We start from the raw sequence: 27,505 nt of genomic DNA on the forward strand, positions 1-27,505 counted from the left end.
AATCATATATGAATATTTTTTCTTTTTTTACTAGTCCAAATTTTACAAAAATATAGAGTAATATTACAGTTAGAAGGCATTCAATATGACACTACTACACATACATATGATTAATTATAGTTCTGTACACACATCTCTCGTTCTGTGTTAAGTCATGCCAATAATTGTCATTTGTAATTATGTGGTCACGTATAGGGCTAAAATATCATGTTGTTCACATGCACGAAGTTCCAAGTTTGACCTGTTATTAATTACTTCAAAAGAGTCTGACTTTTATACAGCTGTTAATAAATTGTTTTGCAACCTTTACAATACTGCAGATTGTGACAGCAGAACATCCAACACTACTGGATTTTAAAATAATTGAGGAGAATTAAAGCCTTACAATTTAGATTTAGAGCAGTACAATAACTATTTTATTTGATTCAGGGTAAGCAGAATGAATCCATGCTTGTAGAGAAAGTTCCTGAAAGATGTTTAAGCTTATTTTGTGAAGTTGAGTATACTGGTTTTGCAGCTTTTGGTGTTAGATTGCATAGAAGCAGAATCTATTGCAGGTGCTGATTAAGTAGTTTGTTCCCTCAGTTAGTTCCTTCAGACATAATCTGCCAGTTCCACTATTCTTGCCAGGAAAGTTACCTTAAGTAGTATTTGGCTCATGCAAGCATGAGAAAAAAATCTGTTTCTATTTCAACCCATCTATCTATTCCAACCTCTTTACTGCCATTGGTCCCTCAGGTTTCAGTTCTCTATATCTGACACAGTGTGCCAGAAAACAAAAGTCTGTGTTAGTCAATGAAGAGATGTTTTGAGAAACAGCCTGACAATATTTGACAATTATGTGTAATGATGACAGTTGACTGGCTGCTAAAACCTTGTCCACAAGTGCTGTTGCATAGTTTCAGCTGAGCCAAATTAACAGCTTCCTGGCAAAAGGTCTCATTGTCTCCTGTCACCACTGCTCAGTTAGTTTTCTACCATTTTAACAAGCTGAACTGGCATACCACCCAATTAAACCAGAGACAGTGCATGGGAAGCAATAAAGTCATACAGCTGGGGATGGAAGATGTTATCCCTGTAACAGTGACAGTGATCTGTTCAGTAAACTCAGGCCAGAGCATGACTGCTCAACCACTGTAAAGGGATTAAAAAACAAGCAACAAAAACAAATGAAAAGAAGTCAAACAGACGAGAATATCCAATACACCTGGAAAGGACTAATTGTGTAAATGTTCCCCTTTCATTGGCACACAGAACACTTGGCCCAGTTTCAAGCTATTAAACATTATCCAGGTGTTTTACACAATACTTGACATTATTTGGTGCCTTAACTTTTGCAAATTTAGAGAATTTAATCAGTACAGTAAAAAATGCAAATTGAAAACTATTGCTACATGCATTAGATTTTGACATTTTAATTAGAGCGATAATCAGTGTGAATATGTTCTGGTTTTTGAAAACACCTAGTTTGCATAAAATGTTCAGAAGTTAATGCAAATATTAATATAGTCATACTCACACTCAAATTACATCACCTTATTTGCATAGTTATTCCTACTCCATAGCAGGATAATTAGGCCCACAGTGCCACACTGTTGTAGTAAAAGTAAGATTTCATCACGTAAGTCACTTATCTTGGTCTCATGTTTTATGAAGACACTAGAGCATACAGATGGAACTATTTTTCTTGTAAACCTCCTCCACCCACTGATTATTTCATATAATAGAGCAGGCCTTGAAAAACACAATTGCTTTCTGTTACTGGTGAATTAGACTCTGCAGCAAAATGAGGTGAGGGGGAGTCAAGTTTTCACAAGAGTTTCTACATCTGTGGTCACAAAGAAAACCTCATAAATGTTAACTGAGCCAGTGCCAACTTTTGAACCTGTATTCGGTTCAACATATTGATTCAAGGTTTCCCAACTAACTGCAAAATAAGGACAGACAACTTTTTCTGCTCCTATTCAGAAGTAGTTGAGTAAGAACGATACAGACAGAGTTTTTCCATTATTTAGAAAAACTATGAGCACTAGCAGCACAAAAGAGGCCAAGAGCCAATGAGAAACTCATTAAGCTGCTTAAACTGATCTAAATCTAGGCTGTTGAGGTCACATCCCTCCCCCGCCACATATTTCCACCCCCTTCCTTCAGCCAATGCTAGTGTTTACAGAAGCAGGTGGTGGTGTGCCAGTTCAGGGCAAAAAAATAACAACCCCGAACAACAAACTGCTAACCAAAACTAAACCAACACACCATTTTTGGGAGGATAGTTTTCAACCTGATCAATTCTATGAACAAGTTTAAACTTCACAGTACCAGCATGAGTGCAGGGGAGGGAGATAGGAGCACAACAGCTGGGAATTAAGAGTAGTTTAAGCTTCTACAAAACTGTAACCTAACAAAGAAGTGGAAGCTCTTGAGTTTATCCTTAGCTATACAAACCCCATCACACACTAATTAAACTCCAGACTACAGATGGAGGTAGATTTCTTTCCTTTGCTGTCTCTTAGTATTTCAAAAAATCCATGTTATTCTGTTGGTCAGAAATGTTATTTATAAGCAACAACTCATTCATGACTGGGTCAGAGGCGCAATAGTGATGAAAGCACCTCATTTCTAAACTCTAAACCAGAGAAGATGAGAGAAGGGATAAGAGGCAGACATAATTTGTTTCCTAGCACTTAAGAAACAGGAAAAGAAGAGGACTGAAGTAGGAGGAAGCAGCTCTCCACAGTCAGTAAATTTCTTTGCAGTGCCTGGAAAAGGAAAGTTTCTTTGTCTTTTTCGCCACAGCAAAAGCAGTGTTCAAATATAACGGAGACAAGCTGATACAAGTATCTCACATTAGATACTATCCCATCAGACACAAGTGTTTATTAGAATTCCATATCCCAAAAATGAGAGCATATCTGCTTTCTCGTGCAGGATTTGATACTCACAGGCTGGGTAAGGAATGAGATCAATTTCACTTTTACATTGTATTTTTTAAGTTGTAATTTTTCTATCTTTTAGCAGTACAACACAATTAGAAGTATGTCCAAACTAAATTTAAAATATTTTATTTCTTGATGCTATTATGAGTGCTATTGTCCTCTGCACTTTTTCCTCAGCTAATTTATAGCTTAATATGACCATGGGAGAAATATAGTTTGCAAATTTTTCAGATGGAGTATTTGCACATTTCTTCTTTTGTCTAAGATTGTCCTAAATTTTGCATTCTGGTTCTGGGAGATTAAAAAGTTATTTATTTGGGAAAAAATCATCTCTGGTACAGCTGGGCATCATGAAAACATGCACAACTGAACTCAGGCTTTTAAAAGCAATCAAGATATTGTTTCAAAACCAGGCTACAAGTTCGCAAAGCCCACCTTCCTCATCCAGATATTGCAAGCACATATTGAAGTCCTCAAAATGATGATGGACAGACACACTGGATTTGTACCAGAGGGTCAGCGAACTTCAGGTGTTCCCTATATTATTTTATCCCTTTCTTTTTTTCTTCCCCTTAACGTTTCTGTCCACAGCGGAGCCCGGGCCCCTCGCCCAAGAGCGGCTGAGGGAGCGGGCTCAGGGACCCCTCGCTTCCCACGGGCTGGCACCGGCTGAGAAACAGCCTGCGGGAGGCTCGGAGCCCTGAAGACACCTCAGCCCGTCCCGCAGCCCCGCTCAGCCAGCGGGAACACCCCGAGGCGTGGCCGGAGCCCGGGCGGAGCGGAGGAGCCGCCAGGACAGCCCCGGTCCCGCCGGGAGAGCCCCGAGCCGTCAGGGGAGCGCCGGAGCCGCCGGGGGCGGGGGCGCCGCCAGCCCCGCCCGCTCGGTGACGCTCTGCGAGCCGCGGCCCACGTGACGCGCGCAGCCAATGGGCGGGCAGGACCCGCTCCCCGCGGGCGGGGGAGGAAGGGGGAGCGCCGAGGCCGCCGCGGAGCGGGGGAGCGGTAGCGCGGGGCGGGCGCGGCGCGGAGAGAAGCGGGGCCGGCGGGGGCTGCGCCTCCGCGGCCATGCCGAATAAAAACAAGAAGGAGAAAGTGAGTCGGGGGGGATCGGGAGAGGCCGAGCTCTGCGGGGAGGCTGTGGGGTGCAGGCCCCGCGGGGAGGAGGGGCCTGGGGTGGGGGGCGGCGAGCGGCGCCCAGCGCCCGTTTCCCGGCGCTGGGAGAGCCGCGCGAGGGGCAGCCCCGGCTGAAGGGTCGCTCCCTCCCTCGCTGCTGTGTGCCGGCCTCCGCCTCCCCCCGGCTGCCGGGGAGGGGGCAGCTCCCGGCGGGGCCTAGTCCGGGGGTGCCGAGGCGGGGTCCTGGTACCGTCTCGCCGGCGGCCGTCGGAGGGAGGGAGTCGGTGGAGGGCGGCCGTGGGTTTGGCGTGCGGGGGAGTGCTGGAGGGAGGGGATGGGAAACGTGTCCTCAGCCGGGGCTGGCTGAGACGAAGCGGGGAGGGGGGAGTCTTGCTCGGGGCTGGCTTGGGGGCGTTGGGGAGGGGGAAGGGATTATTTCCACGGCAAGGTGGGGGGGTCCGTCCCCGCGGCTGCTTGCCCGGGCACCGTCCTGGGAAGTTTGGCTGCTGCGTAGCTCTGGCTGCAGTGGGAGTTGCGCTTGGAGGATCTCCATAAGTATTCAAGGTGCACTAATCGCCCCTCGGAGTCTTTCAACTCCTTCTGACAATAGAATGAACCTAGCTTTGGCCCTGCTTTGCCTCAGGCTCCAGGGAGTGATTTGTCTGGCGGCTACGAAAGGGGCTTGCACAAGGAATGATCGCAGAAAACTTGTAAATCCGGCAGGAAGTTAGCTGGATTGCACATTTATTTTGTGTGATAGGCAATTAGCCACGAGTGGAAGTCAGAAACAGTGAAGTGTGCTGTCCTGCCTCAGCCAGCTGCTGTCCCTCTCGACCGCTTCTGTTTAGCTTTTAGTTTGTCAACGTCACTTTAAAATTAAATGTAGAGAGGTTGAGTGTTGTGGTTTGTGGGGGTTGTTTGTTTTAACATTTTCCCAATATCATTGGTACTTTCGATGTTAAAAACATTGAAACTTTTCTTCGCTTTTCTGAGAGTAACAAATTTCAAAAAAGGGTGAAAGATTCAAGGTAAGTGCGACGCTGTGAGGCAGAAAATTAAATTGTGGGCCTACTTCTAATACTAGAATTTCTAGCCTCTAGAACAGACAAAATAATAAAGTGTAAAACGTGTACTTTGCTGATGCTAATTTCAAACCTAAAGTAAATATAAATATTTCTGAACCAAAAAACCAAAGACAGCAAGGTAGTAGAACTAAGTACTTTCTTAGACATGGTTCAGATCTCTTGCATTCTTTGTCCCTGCCTGCTTACCTACGTGAAAGCTTATCTTTACAGGTGAATTTTGAGACATAATTCCAAAGTTTTTCTACAGGCAGAGTGAGTTTGTAGAGACTAATAGTTCAATATATCATTTTCCAATTAAGTAGTATTATTTTTATTCTGTCAATTTTGTTACTTTTAGCGAATGTCTAAAAAGCCTGATTCCTTGACTTGCAAATCTATCTAGATATCTCATTAAAAAAAAAAAATTGAAACTGCAAACTTTTTTTTTTAAGGAACCTGCAAAATCAGTCAAGAGTGGAAAAAGTGGCAAAGATGGACAAGATAACCAAGAACATGAGGTAAATATTGCCAAAAAACATAGTATTTTTCACACTTACTTGTAGTAATTTCTAAAAAGTGTTAAGTTTTTTTGAGGGAAAAATGATTGTGGAGCTACTGCCCTGGTATTAGGCAAGATAAAAGACGAAGTTTTTAAGGAAGTCAGTTTTATTTAGAGTAAATAAATATCTGTTTCCTATAATCTTAAGTACTCATCTGTTCCCTTTTTTGGTTAGGAGATGTACTTCTGTCTTATTATCTAGTCTTATTGTGAGTTTTTGGGCTTCTCTTCTTGTTGCTCAATATAGTTTTCAGAATTCTCTGTAATTCCCAGAGGTCTCTTCTCTCAAACTGTCAATGCTGGCATGTCAGTTAAGTGTCAGTAGCCTGGTTTATTGTCAGGAGACCTTAGGCTTAATCAAAGGCTGCCAGCTGTTCACGTTCATCCAGAAACTCAGAATTAGTAGTTTTGTTTGAAATCCACCCTTTATGTCAATTTCCTGAATTTTTCTTTAAAATGTTCATAGTAGTTTGAATGCAAAATAGCATACTTAAAAGTTTTGTATTTCGGCCTCTAAACTTGTCTTGATACTGAAAGATAATGACTGAGAGCAAAATGCTCATCCAGCTTTACCATTTTTCCTGCTCTGAAATGACTGTTAGGGGTAGGTGGGTTGGACTATTTATTGTATGTAGTTCAATGAGTTTTCATTTATCTGTTGTGCAGAGCAATTCATGCTACTGCCATAAATGAAGAAGATCATTAAAACTTGTAAATTACATGTAAAAGTATTTTGGTAAATTTCCGTAAGAGTGATTGATGGAGGGAAGCTAGCTACTAGAAAGGATCATAGCTACTAGGGGAGCTTGTAGAATGAAGTGGAAAATGTATCAGTGTAGATGTTTGTAGTGGTGTAAATAAGTGTACTTCATTTAATATGTTTTGTCTATACAGTATATTGCTATGGTATTAAAAAGAGCGTCAGTTGGCCATAGTTTTAATTCCTGTGCAGTTGTAAGGCTCATCATTATCACCATCTTTGCAGTACATTTGTTGACTACTTATTTTCTCAAGCTTCTGAATGACAAGTTGCTGAGACCAAGACTTATTTTCTTATTCTCTCTTGGTACTTCAGGATCAAGTGTAAAGCTCCCTGAGATAATAAGTGAAGAGCTTTGTATGCTCTTTGTATATGGGTTTCTTTGTCATATCTTTCTGTCTTTGCAGATCTAGATTTTTGGATTTTAAACTTGAAATGTGAGAGAGATGAATCTCAGTTAAAGAATATGTTGTATTGTTCATATACTGGGTTTTTTTGTCCATCTAAGTAGAATTCCCAAGGCAAAGTACAGTTCACTTGTCTATGATACTTGATCATATGTGAGCAGGGGCAGAATGGGAAAGGAACTGGAAATGTGACTGGCACATAATAGTATGGTTCTCATTCCCAGTGGGCATTATTTAGTCTCCATACAGTTTTGAACACCTCAGTGCTTGACTCATTATCTTAATTAATAGAGTAATTGCACACAAATAGTAATGTAGACTTTGCATTCTAACGTGGCTGGCTGTAGTCCTGCTGTATGTCAGCTGGTGCTTATATGAGCAGAAAGGAGGCTGTTTATTAACACAGTGAAGATTGGTAAATACAGAAATATTCAGGAGCACGGCGTTAATACAATTCGAGGCTTCCTTTTCCTTCAAAAAAGGTTGTCGTCATGTGTCATTCTACATATGTTTTAATATGGTTTTTAAAAAATCCTCTTCTAGACTATGAGTAGGTTTGGAAATATGGTGGCTCATTTCAGCTTTTTGTTTCTCAAAATGCATTTAATGCATATGCATTTAATGCAAATGAATTTAATGCAAATGGCAGATTGTAAAGACTAGAAACTGCCTGCTATTCAAAGAACAGGGACAACACAAGCAGCAGCATCCCACAAATACTTTATTTTTAGACACTTTTATAGCACTCAACTAAATTCATGATGCCTTGAACTTCTATGGATAAAAAAGTACAACAGATCTTAGTATTTACAAAAATGAGCATGTGTTTTTTCCTGTCTTGCAGTCAGGGAAATGAGGTTTCAGTTGATGGAAGCTGTGCAGCAAGTTTGAAAAGGGATTGAAATGATTCCTGGCATGCCAGATCCAGAATGCCAATGCTAAAAGAGGGTGAAAGTCACTCAAGCTGATGCTTCTTGCATTAGCTGTGCGTGGTTACTCAATGTAATACCAAAAAAGTCTTGCTACATGTGAAGTAACATGGACCTCCCTTCGGAATTGCTATGTGGTCAGCTGCTGATGCTTGAGGAGAGACAATCAGAAACACAGTAGATGTGTATCTATGATCTTCCATCATGGTATGCTTTTCTTTAAGCCAGTATGTGGTTTAGAAGGTTAACTGGAAGTTGTGTAAAAATGGTTTTAAGTTATTAATTATGTAATTGACATTTATATTTTTAAATCTTATATTTTATATTTAGGGGGTTTTGCCCCAAAATCCTGCTTACTGTCCCCTAGATAGGAGGACTCCTTTTATTTTGATTGTTCCTTCTTTTGTTTCTATCTACTGCTCTCCTTTTTGTGACAGAGGTACCAGAAATGCACAGTCCACATGAGGTTAGGGCACCTTGTCCTATACCAATTCATTGGTACAGAATTACTGAATTACTCCAGTTTCCAGTTACATGTTGCTCATTTATGGAACACTTAAGAAAAAAGCTAATATAATTAAGCTTAATCTAAGCTTATTTTGTGACCTGTTAGTAAAGTTAATAAATTAGACTAAATAGTTGCCCAAACAGTTGAATCTATTCCTTTAAGTGCAACCTCTTGTTTCATCAGTTAGTCCAGCATATTAGTGTCTTCAGGTTGTGAACAAAGACTTAATCTGCTGTGTATTGTTCTTCCTCTCTATGGGATTAGTGTCTCTACTCTAGTGAATTCCTGGGGCTTTTGTTTAACAGTGCCCAAAACCTATACTTGCACCAAAAACTAATACTGAAGATTAAATGCCCTGGGTGTGCTGGTTGGCCATTCCAACACTTGGTACCTTGTGGACATATGCTCTGTGATCTAACTGGCATTTGAAAAAGTTGTTTGTCTGCTGGATAAACTTTGTTGTAGAGTTTTGTTTTGTCACAGTGATGTGGAGGTCTCCTTTTGAGTTGAGGCAGTAGTAATTTATGGGCAGTCTAATTTTTTTTAGAAAAGGTGACTTGATAACTGTTGAAAAACATGACTTTTTTCTATCTCTAGAAAAACCTAACCTAACACCTAAACCTAATACAAGTGAAGTATTTTAGCAGTGGTTTTCAAATACTACCACAGGTGAAGGAAGTTAAAACTTTAACCCTATATTCTCTTTATTTCTGCTTTTGTCTGTGGGTGAATAGGTGCTAAAACTTGCTCTTTTCACAAGTCACTGGAGCAGTCCAGGACAATTAATTCACTACTGTTGTTCACCTGGGGGATAGAAGGGTCTGAAGTAGCTGGTAGCCTTTCATACAAGACAATAGTCTCGTATAAACTAAGTGACTGGGCGAGACATCTTCTTCTATGTCTGGCCTAAACTGGCATGAAACTTTTAAATTTACTTTGTATTAATGTTCAATCCAGATGCTGAGTAGTCTGTTGAAGGCAAAGACTATTTTTGTTGTTTGAGAAAGTATTGGCTTGGTGACTATCAGCAAATGAAAACAGAAATTATAACTCATTCTTCTGCCATGCAGAAAAGCAAACGGAAGACTAATGTGGTTTTGAGAAGCATGTGTGTGTGTTATCTTCTTGTTTCCATGTGCTGTCCTTGTTGGTTCTTTCAACTTTAAAGGTATTTTGTTGTGGGTTTTCCTTCTTTTTAATATAGGCAAATCAAAATGTAATAAAATGCAAATTGTATTAGCCATTTTTCTTGCTGTGCAAGAAATGGATTAATTAACAGCATGTGTTACTGATGTTGGACTGTAAGCACTGCTGAAACCAATTTAAAAAATAATTTAAAATCTTTTAAGTGCTGACCCATGCTTCTATCCTGCCACTGTCTCACAGCCATCACTTTTCAGTAGGTTTATTACTGTAATGGCTTCCAGTGCAGATATTTTGTAAGACTTTGTTTTCAGAAATTTTTCTTCCCTGCTTTTTGAGACCTTTTTAATTTAAAAGTAAATTTCTTAAGCTACTTAGCATAGTGGTAATACTTTTCAGTAAATTGAATTGCCAAAAAATTACAGAAATCTATTTAATGGGCCATCTTCAAACCACTTCAGCACAAAATTTCAGAGGATTTTCATCCCTCTGAAAGAACCTCCAGATGTCCCTATCCAGTTTTCTATGATCACCTTTCCTATGTTAGCCAGCACATGATGGGGGAAGACTGTCAGTAATGTCACTACTACTTTGAAAGATTCCTGATTATATGAGCACATAGAATTGTCACTTCTATTAAAAGTAAGAAATTACAAAAGGAATGTGTAGTAGAAGCAATGTTGATATTTTTTGCATGGCTTTTTTAGCCGAGTTTATATGTGGAAGTATCCTAACATTTAAAGGAGAGCAAGGAATAGACAAAAGCAATAAATCCAGCATTATTTTGTGATAACAGGTTTCTCTGATCAGCAGTAGAAGTGATTGAGAAAGTTGAGTGGATATTTTCTATATATGCTGCTTATTTTTCACATGTTTACTGTTTGTGATTTTCATTGTGGTGCTATTTACTCTCAGAAACAAACATACCTGATCTTGAAGATGTTGCATGGGGATTGTTACACAGTGTCCAGTTTGAGACTAGAATTTTCTACTTTGGAATTTTTTTTAAGTTATGCTTGAATGTCTTGGCACAAATAAGTCCTAATTTGGCAGCTCGTTTAGGCACCACAGCAGAGAAGGTTGAGGTTTGGGGATTGGGGAGGGGAGAAAGAGAAAACAATCGCAGAACTTCCTTGTTGACATGTATTAGGACTACTCCTAAATAATTTCTGGAAACACCTTCTTGTCAGAGATAAGTATTCACTTATGTAAAGCATCCATCATTTAGGTCTTTTCCATTATTGTCGTTCAGTCATAGAATCACAGAATGGTTTGAGTTGGAAGGGACCTTAAAGATCATCTAAAGTCCCAGTCTCTCTCCAGGGACACCTTCTGCTAGACCAGGTTGCTCACAACTCCATCCAGCCTGACCTTGAACACTTCCAGGGGTGGAGCATCCACAGCTTCTTAGGGAAAACTGTTCCAGTGCCTTACCACTCTCACAGTAAAGAATTTCTTCTTGATATTTAATCTAAACCTACTCTCAGTTTAAAGCCATTCCCCCTTCTCTTGTCCCTATATGCCTTTGTAAAAAGTTTCTGCATCTTTATTGTCGGTGCCCTTCAGGCACTGGAAGGCTGCAATTAGGTCACCCCGAAGCCTTTCTTCTCCAGGCTGAACAAACCCAATCCTCGCAGCCTGTCATCAGAGCAGAGGTGCACCATCCTTCTAATCATCTTTGTGACCCTGCTCTGGACTTGCTCCAGCAGCTCCATATCCTTCCTGTGCTGAGGACATCACAGCTGGATGCAGTGTTCCAGGTGAGGTCTCACCTGAGCAGAGCAGAGGGGCAGAGTCCCCTCCCTCCCCTGCTGCCCACGGTGCTCCGGATGCAGCCCCGCACACGGGTGGTTTCTGGGCTACCAGTGCTCATTGCTGGGTCATGTCCAGCCTCTCATCCAGCAGCACTCCCAAAGCCTTCTCAGCAGGACTGCTCTGATCTGTTCATCCCCAGCCTGGATTGATACCAGAATTGCCTGGACCGTGGTGCAGCACCAGCACTTGGTCTTGTTAAACCGCGTGTGATTCACATGGGCTCATTTCTCAAGCTTTTCCAGAGGGGCCCTCTTGATGTCATCCCATCCTTCAGGAGTGTCAACCCTCACACCAGTTGGGCAGTCTCTGTAACTCAGTAGCACTGCATTTTGGATACATTGCATTCATCATCTTTGAGGTGTAAGATTGTTCTTTACTTGTTCTTCGTAGAAGCTGGTGTCTTTAACACAGGAGATACATTTAGCACTGACAGGCATCTTCATAGTGTAAACAACCCTAGCTGGGCCCTGGCTCTTCAGTATGGGCTCAGTGGTGTGCCCCAGCTGGACAGGCAGGATACCCAATGCTTTCATGAGCCAGTCCCATGCAGTGGTAAAGGTGATCTTAAAACTGGTGGTCTTGCATTTGGAAGAAGAGATAAAATTGAAATTTCAAACAGCTTGTCCTCTCAAGTTTGAATCATGGAAGGACTATAAATACACAGTGTTAGACCCATTATGTAGCTTTCTAGGGCTATTAGTTTTGGATTTTACTCATACATAACATTAGCAAAGCAGGTTTTTAAACCAGAAGTGTGTATGAAGTTGGGATGGATTTTCTCTTGAATCAGTTATATTGGGATGGATTTTCTCTTGAATCAGTTATAACTGGTACAAAATAAAGTCTGTGGGCTTTGGAGTGGGTTTGTTTGATTTTAAATTGGTGTGCCAGCTTCTTAAAAAATTTAATTTGACTACTAATTTTTGATCATGTCTTGAAATTCTGATTTTCTTTCCTAGAGAGATTATTTTAATGAGTTGATATAGCCATTAAAAATACTGGAATGAATACACTAATGTTAGTACTAAATGAGAAGCTATTTGCAGAGTAGAGAGATGCCATATGTGTTATTCTTAGTGCCTCTACGAAACCTTGGTTGTCTTTAACTTCTGTAATTTTCCTATTTCTAATTTTTATTGACATCTTGGCTTTTTAGTTTTGGGAAAGGAAATTTCCTTCTGTGTTCTGAGCAAAGGCACCTTAATACTGCATAGTAGAGGAGTTACCTTAATGGCGTTTGTTATGTAACTTTAACATTATGCTTTTAAAATTAATGGCATTAAAGTGTACCAAACACTACTGTATACAAGTATTTTATTACCTAAAATGGGATGCTTCTGAAAACAGGATCTTATGCCCTTCTACTTCTTACACAAGGCTGACAGCTACTTGTGTAACATATGAGGTGTGAGAACCGTGTGTGGTTTAGTACTTCTATCCTCTGCTTCCTAATGGTGGTTTTAAGCTCTCTGAATCCTTCCTGAATGGAAACAGCACAGCAGTGAAGGTAAAGGGTGTTGTAATCAAAAGGAGCAAAAAGTGACTTTCAAAAACGGATACCAGCATTTTGTAAAATGAAAACATCCTTTTCATCCTTTGTTTCAAATTGCTTCTCTTAAATTTTTTCATGAGAGTTAAGGCCTACCACTCAGAGAGTACTCACATATACATTAACACGTGTAATACAGAATTATTAATGTAGTTTTCTCTTAGAGAATACAAACGGTGAGAAAAAACAGGTAGCTGCTGAATCTACCCGTATGTTCATGGACTAAAAACATAGCTTGTATGCATTTTTCTCCCCTCAATTTCATTTGAAAGCAGAATAAATTTGTAATTCTAGAAGTGAGATGATAGGCTTTGGGGGTTTTTTGTGTGGCTGTCTTTCCCTGCAACGGGCTTAGAGGGCCATGTACAGAAACCAACCAACGAAAAGCTAGGAAAAAAATCCTGGCCTATTCCTGAATATGCTTTTTAAAAGATGACTGCCAAATATAATTTGCTACACATTTATAGTGACTTTTATATACTTCCTCATCACTTCTCAAATTAGCAGTCTGAAATACTGACATGTAAGTTCTCCAGTGACATGTAAAATAAAAGCATGATGAGAGCCAAAGATTAAATTATTTGGTGTAACAGTTCTGTAGAAGCAGATAAGGTTATTATTCATAGAATCATGGAATGGTCTGGTAGGAAGAGACCCATTTGATCATCCAGTTCCAGCCCACCTGCCATGGGGAGGAACACCTTCCACTCGACCAGGTTATTTGTCATGGACTTTAACTCTCTCGAATAGCATCTGATACAAATACCAAATTGATGGGCAGGAGGCGAAGTAAAAAAAGATTTCAGTCTAAGTGTGTGAAGTGAGAAGCTTCTATGAATAGATCAGGGAGCACAAAAATATGGACTTCAGTGGTAAAGCTACATGTGCAGTTGCCTTAACTCATCTGTAGCTGTATATAATTAAAATTTACAATAGAGTATAGGAGTTGGTGCATAAAACGAATGAGTTAGTGTGTGATTTCCTTCAAGTGTGGGAACCTTATATATATATACATGTGCATATATGTATGTGCATATATATCTAAAAAGAAAAAAGGTAGTTTTTGTTGTTTTGGGGTTTTTTTTAAAGTTAAAGGATGCTTCAGGCTCATCAAAGTGAAATTATAAATGAAAATCAAGAACTAAAGTAATTTAAGCCAGGCCATCCTTTATCCAGGTTCTTTATCCCTGCATTTATAGAAATGTTTTAAAATAATATTTAGGATGTTATCTGGTTTAAATCTTATTTAATCAGCTAAGTAGTGGTTGGAGGTAACAACTTTTTTCCTAAGGACATTTCTTACTTTGAAGTTTTGTCATAGAAGATGCATTAGGAAACAAGTGCTGCTTTGCTGCTTTTGTGAAGTACCACGTGCTCACTGATAGTGGTGTTTTAGCAAACCCAAAGCAGTGTGAATCCATTTGAAGTCTGAGCCTGGGCACCCTCAGATCTTTGCCAGCACTCTGCAACCTTGGGCTGAAGAAATGAGCTCTGACTGAAGGGAATCAAGCATCAGCTTGTTCCTGGAATAAACTAGTCAAAGCAAAATTAAATTTACAAGAAGCAAATGGAAAATAAGCCTTATGCTACTGATATTTAATTGTGAATGTAAAATTATAGTGTCAAGGATGCAGCACACTGAGCTGAAACATGGGATTGGTTTTGTGTGTTGCAAGTCCAGTCTGTTAAACAAAGCTGTGATGACAGAATTCTTTAGAAGATAAAATTTGAGTCCTGTGTATAAGCAGCTAACAGGAAATACAAGCAAAGCTTTGTGTTGTGAAAAATAAACAGCAGCAAGAAAGGCAGAAGAGCTTCAGCAAGTTGTGGATCAGTCTTTTAAAGTGGTTTGTGACTGTAAAGTTTATTATGGGCACCCCTCCACAGCAAAGAGGCCCAGATGGCCTTCACTGCTTGTAGGAAACATCCCAGTCACTGACGCAATTCAACAGACTCCATGCTGTCTCTGGCAAAACACTAATGGAACTCCATAGTTAGACGTTGAGAATAGCAGCAGTAGCACTGCTGTATGTAAATGCAAAATCATGGTTGTTAGACAAGTACTACAACATAAATCCGTCAGTGCTAAAATATACGAACTTTGTCATTACTATCCTGTTGAAAAGTTAATATTTTTGCTTATCATAACAGCATGGATCCTCAAAGTTTTAGGATGCAGCTTTTGCTGTAATAAAAACATAGTAAGTTACACTGAGATACAGTGGGTAGTAATCTCAACTACTGAGAGCGTTTAATAATAATGAGCATATTTGCTAGAAAGGCAGCTGCAAAGATCGTTCTAACAGCCAATCCAGGTATCATTCTGGCAAATGACTTTGTTGAGGAAAAACAATAGACATCTAAATTGCCATTTGTGTGAAACCACCCAAAACCTTCAGCATCATAAGATGCCTCTCCAGAGACTCCTCTCTAAATTTTCTGTCCAAACTGGCTTGTGGTGGTAAAACTAGTGAACAATAATGGCATAGTAGCAAGAATCTTCAATAAAGAACTTCAGAAACATCTGCTGTCCAAAATGGTACCCTGCAAACATGTTGTTTCCCTGCTGTTTTTAACTATGTTAAGGATCAGTTTCCTTTTATGTATCCAGTGTATTCCATATCAAGCTTTGTATAGTTTGATTCTCTCTAGATTGAAAATATTGATGTTAAAAATCATATCTACTTTCTCCATAATAAACTCTGCCAGTACTTGCATATACTAGAATTATTGTAGACTGTCTGAAAGCTCTGTCAGGCCTTATCTTTAATACCATCAGTAAAAAGTTTATTCTGATGTTATCCTCTTAGAAGTCATGTTGGATTGCTGCTGTTAACAACACAGAATTGAAATCAGCTGACAAATACTGCTCTCCTGGTAGTGTTGTCTTGAACAACTTGCCTTGGTCCCAGCTGCTGATGTCACGTCACCAGCCCACTTCCTGTAGGTCTGGTGTGGATATATTTACCAGGTTGATGGCAGCTGGGCCATATGCCAGATATGATCCGTCCTTGTTCCCACCCCCAAACCAGTAAACGTAGATCTGCAAAGGAGAGAGCTCTGTGGTAGTGTTGAAGATTCCTGGAGTGTTCAGAGATTTTCACACTACTTTGAAGTTACTGCAGAGGGGAAGAAACTGCATGGAAGGCTCTTTAACTGTTCTCCACCCATTTTGATTCCTTGATCTTTGATTTCAGTTCTCATCTCAAGAGATTACATTGAATTCACTTCTCAGCCTAATGACATTGATTATGTATTAAGCTTCAACCTGTTAGCCAAATTATTTTGGTTATATGCTGGGCTCTCATACAGTTTTGAAAATCAAGTTGTTAATGTCCCTTTCATGTTTTGTGATGATCTGTGTTTAGTTTCAGTAAAGTAACCTGTATTTCAATTTCATTCTAAGTATGTTTTAGATGTAATCCAAAATGCTTTCATAGCATTCTGAAGCTGCCTTGGCAAGAAATGAGCTCTTCTGGGTGCTGTAGATCAGACTTCTGTTTATCCTAATGAAAAACAAGTCCATGGAGGCTACTTACTATACCAAAAGGAGAAGAGGGAAGGGATTAACTCTGCAGTAAAACAAGGATTTTCCCTCTGTTTCAGATTCAGACTGATGATTCTTTTTAAGTGTTCTGTGCTTTTTGCTCTGTATACTTGTATTTCAGTCATGTATGAATTGGTACAGAGTTCACCTATCCAGATTTCATAGCCCAGAGTTTTTTCTCCAGGCTTTGCTGCTGCCATTGTGGAATGGTGTGCACACTGATATAAACTGGAATTCAGTGGTGATACTTACTAGAAGGCAGAAATTTACATCTTAGTCTTAGACTGATCTGTGTAAAGAAACACCATATAGGGTGCTGCCCAGCACTGTGTTTCTTCAGGCAGAGGATCTCCACTGCCTTGTACTCAGAAGATCTGATTTTTGTCACCAGTAAGCCATCCAGTCTTCTAAATCTTTTGATGACAGATGCATCATGTCATTTTCAAATCCTCACCCTGCTCTTACCAGTTTATCTTAGAAAGCAGTATGCAAGCTTACTGCATCATTGTAGAGTTGACCCCACTCTAGGCTTGGCTTGGTTTGGTTTTTGATTTTGTAGATGAGAAGGCTTTGTGTCCTTTGGTCTAATTCAGTTACTAGTGAGTGTGCTTTGAAAGCTAAGGTCAGACAGAGTTCTTCTGGTTGTCCTTGTTTGTCAAGGTAGCTTGAATAGCATTTTTGGGAGACTGTTGGAAAAGGAATAGGTTCTTCTGAAAGACCTGTTGACATACATGGCATGCAGAGTGGATCCTCCTTCCAGGTCTCACCATACTCTGTCTTTTGTCTTAGGTAACTGTCCAAAAGCAAAAGTTGCATTGTGGGATGCTTAATAATGATTAGTTTAATTTAAAAAGAAAAATTGGCTGTAACTGTAGATGTGCTACCTGTATTCATATCTTTCTTTCCCTGGTTGCAAACTTAGTGTTGTGTTCTTATCTTTACCTGCCTGTTTAATGTCAGAAGGGTAAAAGATGCAACTTTGCTCAAAAGAGTGATACTAAGAAAAGGAATGTACCACATCCTGTTTGGTGCAGGATTCAAGGGATGAAGGGATGCAAGGGCTATATCTACCTTGAACTGTTGTGACTGACATGAAACCTCTTCTCCCTACCTTTCACTCTCTTGAATTAATTTTAAGCTTAGTCACAGGCACTGAGGAACATAAGCTGTATACTTTCAAGTGTTAAAATCAGAATTTAAAAGTTGAAATCACACTTTAGCTAATTGTCTTAATGTTCATTGAAGTACGTAAAGCTCTAGCTTTTCAGAAATAAATTGATCAGAAAACCTGAGGGTTGTGTTTTAATCATTATTTGAAGAAACATTCCTGATACGACATTTTTCAGAGTAGTTTGTGCACATTTTTAGATTTTTAACAGCACTTTTGGAATTGATTGTGTCTGTCTATATAAACATTTGGGTAGGAGGGAGCTGTTTGCCAGAACAAGGGCAAGAATAGGTACTGCTTATTCTAGTCATACAAAGAGAATTGATAAAAAGCTGTCTGTAGTTTGACTGTTCTGGTGTCAAATATATTGAACTGTTCACTGATGTAGCAGAATGTCCATTACTTACTCTTGGGAATTGTGTGTCTGTGGTACTTTGGTTTGTTACTGGGAGGAAGAAGCAGAGCTTGGCTCTTCCATCTGAACTCAAAAGCACTGTACTTTCATATAAAGTGTGTTACCTTGAAATCTTTAGCAGATGAAGACACAAGTGTTAGTCTGAATTTGTTTGCCTTTTTTAAGAGACGTGGTTAAAATTACTGAGCTTTGTGGCTTAAGTTGACTTAACTCCCTTTCCAGGTGCCCTTCTCTCCAATGTTGTTGGCAAGCCCTGGAGGCCAGCTCTTTTGTGGTAGTGCCACTTGCAGAGGTCATTGGGCACTGCTGCGTGGCACTGAGATAATGGGTTAGAAATTATTCTGATAGCTTTCTGGTATGTGCTGGCTGACTGGAGCATGACTGAAAAACAGGGGTGATCATGCTTGATGGTAGGAAGAAGGAGAAAATCTGTTGGATAAATGGTCCAGTGATTCAGGGCTAGAATTACTCTGGAGTCATCACTTCTAGATGAGAAGTTGCCATAGCAACAAAAAAGCTTTCTTTCAACATTTCTACTTAGAAATGTTATCCATCCTCTTAAATAACCACTTTGGGCTAATTTTAGAATTTTTCTGCAATTTAGAATACTTGCTTCCCTGAGGTGTGTGCTACCTTAGGGTACTGTAGTGTGAACATGTGTGCAGACACATGAGAGCACCTGTTAATTTGAAATGGAGAATTTGTTTGGGAACAGAGGAAACAGGAAAAAGGCTTTTCCTGTTCCAAGTAATGAAAAATTACAGGTGACAGTGGAAAGTAGCCAGTTTAGAAAAACACCATTAGGCTCAATAAGAATATTGAAAGTACAGAATCCTGTGCGGTAATAATGTTTATGATGCATCTTAATTAGCATTTATTGCTTAATACTCGGTAAGTCATTGCTTCCTAATTCTTAGTGCTGTTTTTCTTTTAGCTTAGTCTATTAATATTTTTGTTTGTAATGCTTTTTAAAACTTCAGGTTTTTTTCAGGATAGAAATTACCTTGCAGAACATTTGTATTTCAGCATAAACACTTTTATGCATTTAGTGTCTGAGATTAAAAACTGAAATAGTCTGGAAAATGCAATGTGACGGGTATTACTTGTACATAAATGCTTTCCAATTGCTGATGTTTTTCCATTTTTACTGAAACAATTTCTAGAGTGTTTTTGATAACTGAGACTTGTAATACTCACTGTACTATCTCCCCTTATTTGTCCTATAAGGCTGTATAAGGGGTTTTGTTTTTATAATAAATTTGAAAAATGGCCATCTTAAATGTGTTTAATGAAATCTAAATGTTGTTTTCAGTCATCTTTGATATATTAAGTGCTGTGTGTATAATATAATACAATTGTTAATCTATTCTTGAAGCATATATTCTTTTCCAGTCATGCTATTAGAAAAACAATTTGAATGAAATTACTGTCTTGGAGACTCAAAAGGTAGATATTTATGTATGGTAACATTTCCATGCAAGCTGAATGTACACACTACAAGACTATGCAAATTGTTGATGAATAAGCTTTTCTGGAAATACTTTTCAGAACGTGAAGAAAATTGGTTTCTCTTGTTTTAGCAATATCTCTATGAAAATGCCACTGATGGTATTTCAAGAATGAAGCTGCTTTCATACCTATAACACTTAACAAAATTATAATTAAATCAAGTCAAACTGCCAAAGTACCAGTGTTACAACTTGATTTCCATCATGAATTTCATTCTCATCTGATTTTTTCCCTACTGCTTATCTTGTGGATGCTTTCTGAGAAGAATATGGTCTTTCCTCTAAGGAAGAAGTGCCAAGATATATTTCAAGATGTGTTTGCTTCTAGTTTGCAAATTTGAGAGACTTCTGCAGCAAATTAAGGACCTGCAAAATGAATGACAATATTGCAGCAACAGGTCCTTGTCAGCTGTTTCTATATTTTTAGCGTGGATCACTCCTAGATGTTTTATTATTCTTGTAATGAATGTCATGAAATTATTCATATTTTAAAAGTTAATTATTGCCTCCTTTAAACCTGCTTTTCCTCCTTAAAAAAAAACAACCAAAAAAAAAAAAAAACAATAAAAAAGAATGAGAAAGGCAGCACCACAAGTTCTGACAGGCTTTTGTTAATGATGCATCTTATTCAGCCTGAGAGAGAGCATTGTCAAGTGTAGTCAGGGAAATAACAACAAACTGAAAACCTGTAGTGTGAACCATTTTTCTGGGTTTATGTTATAAACTTCATACAGAGGTACAGTGACAATCTAATAAGGATTATTACAGTAAAAGGAACTTGCTTTGAGTAGACAATAAACCACTACAAATCTTAATGTGTGTTTTAGAAGCTGTAAAAGCTACTACAATAGTAAGACTCACTCCTTTAACTATATCAAAGCCTGACTGCCCTGGCCAAGCTTAGGACTCTGGCAGCAAGGCACAGGATGAATAGGCAGTGAAAGGTTCGCCTGCTGTAAACAGACAAGTTTCTCAGGTCCCTTTGAAGATGAACTTAAATACCTATGAGACCTGGACTTCTCGGGGGGACAGGTGAGAGTAGCTGAGGAACTACATTATTTGAAAATTTCTTTTCATTGTCTGGTAACTTCAAATAAATGGAGATCACCAAGGTGATCTATTCTCATCTGTATGAGGGCTATGGTACAGAAATGAATGCTGAAAAGATGAGCAGAACAATAGGTGGCAATACATTCAGAGAATGATGGATATAATATTTAATTAAAAGAATCTTAATTTTCAGTTATTTCTGTGACTAAAATGGCTTTTTAGAAGATTTTTATTTCTAAGTTCGGCTGTAATTAACGGTTTTAATTTCTTTTTAAACAGGTGTCAAACAAAAAGTCAAATAGCACTCCTCCCCCAGCACAACTATCTAAAATCAAAGTACCAGCACCACAGACTGTAGTGAAGAAGGAAAAGCGTCAGAGTTCTTCAAGGTTTAATGTTAGCAATAACAGGGAGCTTCAAAAACTGCCAGCTTTAAAAGGTATGTCTTTCTAAAGTAGAATTACTCTTGTGGGGAAATTTGGACATGAAACCAAGAAGCATCTCAGCTATCATACTTGTAATATCTGGACAGCATGCATAATACATCAAGTATGCACATATGCAAACTGAACTGCACATACTTGCACTGGGTGGTTTTGTTTTTTTTGTTTTATCTGCATTTGAGGACTTCCAGTATGTTGCCTTCTTGGTAATCAGTATAGGCAATGTCTGTGTGACAGCATATTCACACATCTCGCATAAAAGCAGAGTGTTTGGGCTTTCTTTGTAAAATATTAAGTATCTGTCCTCAGTGCAGTGCTCAAACCTTGCTTTGTGCTGAAATGTCTCTTGACATTGTTAGAAGACTTGATCTATCACTATGTATGGGTCTGTTTTTCCTGAGCATGGGTCAGCAGAGTGGTGCCTTTTTAGTGCATATGAATTTTTCCTTTGTTGATTTTTAAGGCTTTGTTATCTCTTAGATTTATATTTACTTCAGTCTGTGACAAAAAGATGATGTTAACTGATGCATTTTCTCTTACTAACCCAGCTTTTATCATCTTTATTTGTTCTGAAGGCTTATTTAGAGGAAACAAAATAAAAGGCAATTTTGAAGTGCAGTATGTACTGCTTTACAGAGTTCTAGATTGGCAGTGAAAGCCTAATAGATCACTGAAATGTTGAGTAGTACTGGTGTAGGCAATGTGAAATTATTGGGAAATTATTGGATTCTTTCCTCCACTCATCATTTTCCTAATGTAATATATTAGTGTTTCTTGAAAATAAACTCTGCTTCTCAGCCTATCTGAATTACACTGCATTTTATTCAGATCAAATTAGATTGCAAGATTTTTCTCTTCACACAGATACTGTTTTTACAAAAAGAATCTGAAATACTGTCCATCATATTTGTATAACAGCCTATATACAAGATGCTATTTAATATATTTCAAGACTAAACTACTTATTATTTAGTTAGTTAATTTCAATCTATTTATTATTTTTTTTAATAATAATAATTAGCACCACATTATGATATGATTATGAATAATATGTTCTGTCTTTTAAACTGATATACAAGGTTGATACACAGGCTGTGACAACCAGGGCATGAGTGATATAAGCAAAAGACATTGAATTAAAGTTGTGATTTTTATAAGAAGTTATGCATACAGCCACATTGACTGGTGTAACCTTTTGTTCAAAGACTCAGCCACAAAGAAAATAATTTGTTTCTTGGTCCTATTTTAAATACAGTGGGTCTGGTAGTGCCTGGGACTGCAGCTCAGGGATACCAGAACTGAGCATGTAATTAGAAGCAGTGTGAACAGAGAGCTGGAAATGGGGAAAATGAGTGCAGACAGAACACAGGAGAACTAATCCATCCTGCAGTGGTGTAGTTTGAGATCTGTTTCTACCTTGGCTGTGTTGCAGTTTAAACCAGTAGGTCAGTGATGTGCAGAAGAATGCTTACTTGTGGTTGGAGGAGGGAGGGGTAAAAAATAAAAAATTCTCAGAAACTGTCTGAGGTATTTCCTCAGATCATTCTATCACTTTTTGACACAGTGTATCTATTTGTGAAGAAATTATAGACGTATTGTGCATTGTAATTTGCCTTGAGTCTGTAATCACTTTCCCCACCCTCAGGTGAAAGGAATGAAAAGATCTTGAGCTTCTCCCTGGTGGATGCCTGATGCTGTGTATACATCCCCAGGCTGTCAAGGATCAAAATTTGTTATGGAGCACTGGTGCAATTGTTGATCTAGTGAGGGGTAGTAATTGCCACCTTTTACTAGTAAAGGTAGTAATAGCTTTATTATCAAGTTGTACCCAATCTCATGGATCATACCAGTTGTCTGCATAATGGCTTTACTCACTGCATGTGCCTACTCCTGATATAATTCCAACGTGCTAGGGTTGCTGAGAATACTGTTGGCCAGTCACACTGTTCCTCTAAAAGATACAGAAATACTTGACTTGATGTGCGTTTAGTGGGTCAAGTGAATCTGGGAAACTTTCTTTCTGGACATCTTTAGGTGTGTTGTTTAATGTCTGTGTCTGGACAGGAGTTAAATTTGACTGGCAGGCTGTAATTTAAAGGACTGAAATGATTAAGACAGGTTTGACTTCTGTGAAGTGCTAGGAAGAACATAGTGTTCCTTCAGGTTAGCTGTGCTTAACCAGCTTTCAAAATGCTGTTACTCATAGCAGATTGCTATATTTCTATGGCTACAGTACCTGTGGAACCTTTATTTTTTCTGTAGTAGAGCAAGAGGTGTGTATTTTCTTACAAATGTTGCATTGACTACTGTGTGGTGTGATGTACTTTACATGTGACTGTATTTTAAGCACAATATATAGAATGAGGTTGCCATTGTATGCTTTAAGGTACCTATTAGATATATGAACGTGTGTAACTGGTAAGATCTAAATGATCTGTGGGCCACGATCTGGAGATGAGGTCAGCAGATCACTTCAAATAGTGAGAGGGAAAGGAAGAGCTGCCAAGCTTCTCATCAAGATTTCTTATTTGAGAAATAATTTTTGATCTTCAGGCATGCTGCAAACTTTCTCTTGGGTGTTACACAAAATGCTGATGATAAGCTTCTGGAAATACCAGCATATTTGTCCTGGTGACTGGTATTAGTGTGGTATGAATTGTGTTCATTGGAGCAACTTATGACTAATGTTATGCACCCTCAGATTATCCAGGAAATGGAGGAGCAGAGTAGCTCAGATAATGCACAAAGAAAAGGAAATAGATCATGAATTAAGAGGCTCTAAGAAGAGAGCTGAACGTAGAAAAGAGAAGTCTCTGATGTAATTTTTTTCTAGAACATCAAGATCCATATATTAGCAAAGCTGCAAGCTAGTCAAGCTCCCTGCAGCACAGTGCAGTGCAACTTGATTTAGCTGGGTAGTACAGGTAGCTTGTCTGTCTACACATAACCTAGAAGTATCTCTGGAGAAGTGCCTTCAGAGCACGGTCAAACATCTTGAAAAGATCTTACCTATTTTGACCAAAAAAAGAAAAATTCTGTGCCAACAAGCTTGTGCTTTATTGATTTCTCTTATCCGGTTCCCTTTGCTGGTAATACAGGTACTTAAGTTACAAAAAATTAATTTTTGCTTTAAATTGTTTAGTGGGAAAAAATTACTTACTTTAAGTAAAGATTTAAATATGTCTTTTGTTTTATTTTATTGTGGTTTGAAAGCTTGCAGATTAATGCTTTGTTTATATCAAATATAAATGGCAAAGGGTGCTTCAGCCTTCAGAAACTTAACAGTTTCTTCAGTTTTGGTTTCCTAAGAAAGCGATTTGTAATTTAGGGTATGTTAAAATAAATATATTAAATATAAAATATTACAGTTATGTAAATTGTTACAATTGTTTAAAATTTTAAAAACATGTTCTCTATGAAATAAACAGCATAAGTATTCAGTAGTATTATGTAAATATATTTTAAAAGTAGCATATCCAAGCTTGTGCATACCTGACACAGCACTGAAACAGTGAAGGAGTTTGTCTTCTTTGCAGATCCTCACTTCAGCTTTCTGCAATAAGCTTGAATTCATTGTTACAATACTGCTAATTTTTTCATGGTAAATGAGACTTTTTACTGTGCAAACAGGTGAATATACTTTAATTTGTACGTTATTTTGCATGAATGTGCTGATTTTAGTAAACAGTAAATAGTAAATGGTAGTTAAATGTAAAATAAAAATGACTGTACAAAGTGGTGAGATTTTTAAGGATGTGGTCTGAATCTTCACAATATGTAAGAATGAATTCTCACTCTCTCATAAAAAGAATTTTAAAATATAATATTAAAACACCCTAACTAGGATAAAATGTTTCATGCACTGTCAAATACGGTTATGTCATAAATCTGACTTTAATCTTCAAGTAATACTCATTAAAAGGAATGTTCTCTGTCAGTTCTAGAATAACAAATTTAAAAAAATAAGTCAGTACTACTTAATATTCTGAAATGTTGCAAACTTTCCCAATGAACCTATGTTAGTCACGCATATGTAAATTCGGGCATGATTCAAAAATAAACTTTTTTGTAGCATTTTCGTATACTTTCTTAAAGCTGGGTAAAATCCTTTTGCAGCCATATAAAGGCCTCTTGGGGTGCAGTGTCGTGATTTAGTTTGTTTGTTTAGGATTGAAGTTTTTTGTTGGTATTATTTGGGGTTTGGGGGTTTCTTTCAGATAAAAGAGAACATTGTTAGATACAATAGAGATTGGACATCAGCTTTTATTTTCAAATACAGTTCTGAATTTATTTTAAAAGTTACTATTTACCTCATGGAGTTGGACTTTTGATGTCAAAGGCGTGGATACAATATTCTTATAAAGGCTTTTATGAAGGTAGGAAGAAATGAGCTATACTGACAGCTGAGGACATATGTACTGACTTTTAGTGGTGAGAAGTACAGAATTGTTTTTTTAATGTAGAATATCTGCATATGGTAGGATTAAACAGATTCTAGTATTTTGTTGTTGAAGATCTTGCCACACATTTTGATCAGTCCTGGTTTTGATCTTCTGGTGATGTCAGTTTCTGCTTTAGCATGATTTGAAGATTAGAAGTACTATTAGTCATATCTATTTGAAAAACCCAAAAACAACCAAAAAAACCTACCCAATAAAAGTGGGGGGTGGAAAAGAAATGAACATGACAGGTCATTTTTCTGAGCACATTTCATGCAGAGAGCATGATTCTTGGTTTTTTTTCAAGCAGAGACTTCAGAGCTCTGCCAAATTCTGACTCTTCTGTGTAAAAGAATATCAGGGTGGTGCCTCAACTTGTCTGCCTGTGATACAGGACTCTGACAGGGAGGCAAGCATTATTAAAGCTTTCCTAATGTTTTAAGTTGTAAATGGCTGTCTAGGAGATAGCTCTGTTTTCATCATCTGTAAAATATTAAAGTCTGAGGCATCAAAATTGCAGAAGAGATGATTCTAGTTTGAATCTGATACCTGAAAAAAAAATTGTACCAGATTTTGATTGATAAAAGTGTTGCAACCATGAGAAAGGAGGAGAAAGTGAGAATTGCTCAAGAGGTCAGAAATGTAAAATTATTGTGTGTTTTTCTCAACTGCAGAGTACAGACAAGCAAAACTGATATCAAGTAAATGAGAAAGTCAAGTTATATTCTCGGTACTGTAAAGACATTCAACCATGTCTGTTGATAATTTCTACAAACTGATATTGGAATATGTTTAAACTTAGGCTGAGTGTGTTACCTGTCCATTTAGAGCTAGCATCTGTTTTCATGATACAAAAGAGACTGACTGGGTGTGTGCAATATAATTGAATTTATGAGAATCATGGCTCTACTAGACTGCTTTGGGGTTTTGAGGAGCATTTTTCATATTAGCTGCTGAAACTGGAGATCTCAATATTTAAGATCACATTCGTTGCAGAAATCTACTCCTGCCACTTGTAACTTAGGTAGAGAACAAATATGCAGTACTTTGGCCTTTCCAGTTTTATTGTACTTCTTATGTGCATGTGTAGCAATTGAGAAATTGTGTCCAGCTGCAAGGTGGTAACATTCCTGTTCAGCTATAAGTATTTTGTGCAAAGCAAGATGGTAGATTAAACAAGATAATGCTGCTATAAAATGTAATTTGCCCTAATATATAATTCATTTAAAAGGCAAGACTCTGAGGCAAAATAAATTAATTCTCATGTAAAATATCAATGAATACAGTTTTGTAAAACAGATCATTCTGCTCTCCCTTGTGTGTGACCTATAGTGGAGTAACTCAGTATGCTAAATGCTGTCCTTCTCCTCCTGACTGTGTTTGTGCTTTTATAGGTTTTTTTTGGCAGCCCATTGTTATATTTAATTTATTGAAACAAAAAGTCCATAATGGAAAATACTGCAGAAGCTTGTTCTTTCCTATATCAGTATGGTTGTGTCAATGAGTGTATGTGTTGTATTATGTGAAGGAACTGTGGAGGCTCTTCGTCCTGTTACTTTAGCAACTTTGTCCTTGAACTTTGATCTTAAAAGCGCTATCAGTATTGCGTAAACAGACTTTCCTGTACTGATTTTTCTTTTAAATGTTTAAAATAATTATTAAAATGTGTTGGTAAGTGTATATAATTCTTAAACCAAAAGCTGACGATGGTTTGGTGTCCATACAGGAACATATGATCTATCAGTGGTTATAAAGTAATTAATATTAAAATATTTAGAAATTATCCAGTCTGAATAGCTATGTAGCATTTTAAAGATGAAGGAATTTGATAGCTAGTGAATGAAGAGCTACCAAACAAAAAGGTGTTAGAGGAAAAATACTTTGCTTGAGTGTGTGAATTCTTTCAGCTAGTTTTACATGAAATCATAGGCTTGGATTAGTGAACCGTTTTTCATTTCAACTGCCCTATCAAACACCTACTCATTAGTCAGCAGCTGAAAGTGTTAGAAGAATGCACTACATCTGTCACTGGCAGCATTTCCTACCAAACTTGTTTCCACTGAAGTTTGGATAGAATCTATAAAAATAGGATTTAAAATGTGGTATTGTCTTATTTTCTAGATTCTAACCTGTCTCTGAATTCAATTTAGATCTC

At 38.2% G+C, this 27,505-nt stretch overlaps 1 protein-coding gene across 1 annotated transcript in view; it reads left to right on the forward strand.

Annotated features, from left to right (window-relative positions):
- The first annotated feature begins 3,888 nt into the window (after positions 1-3,888).
- Positions 3,889-27,505, forward strand: part of PPP2R5C (protein phosphatase 2 regulatory subunit B'gamma) — a 76,438-nt gene continuing 52,821 nt past the window's right edge. Inside the window, exons 1-3 of the mRNA XM_014871955.2 lie at positions 3,889-4,025; positions 5,563-5,628; positions 20,748-20,907. Coding sequence (XP_014727441.1) covers positions 3,999-4,025; positions 5,563-5,628; positions 20,748-20,907 — 253 coding nt within the window. The 5' untranslated portion in view covers positions 3,889-3,998. The remainder of the gene's footprint in view (positions 4,026-5,562; positions 5,629-20,747; positions 20,908-27,505) is intronic.

This window comes from Sturnus vulgaris, chromosome 6 (genome assembly GCF_052056855.1).
Source record: "Sturnus vulgaris isolate bStuVul1 chromosome 6, bStuVul1.hap1, whole genome shotgun sequence".
Lineage (NCBI taxonomy): Eukaryota > Metazoa > Chordata > Aves > Passeriformes > Sturnidae > Sturnus > Sturnus vulgaris.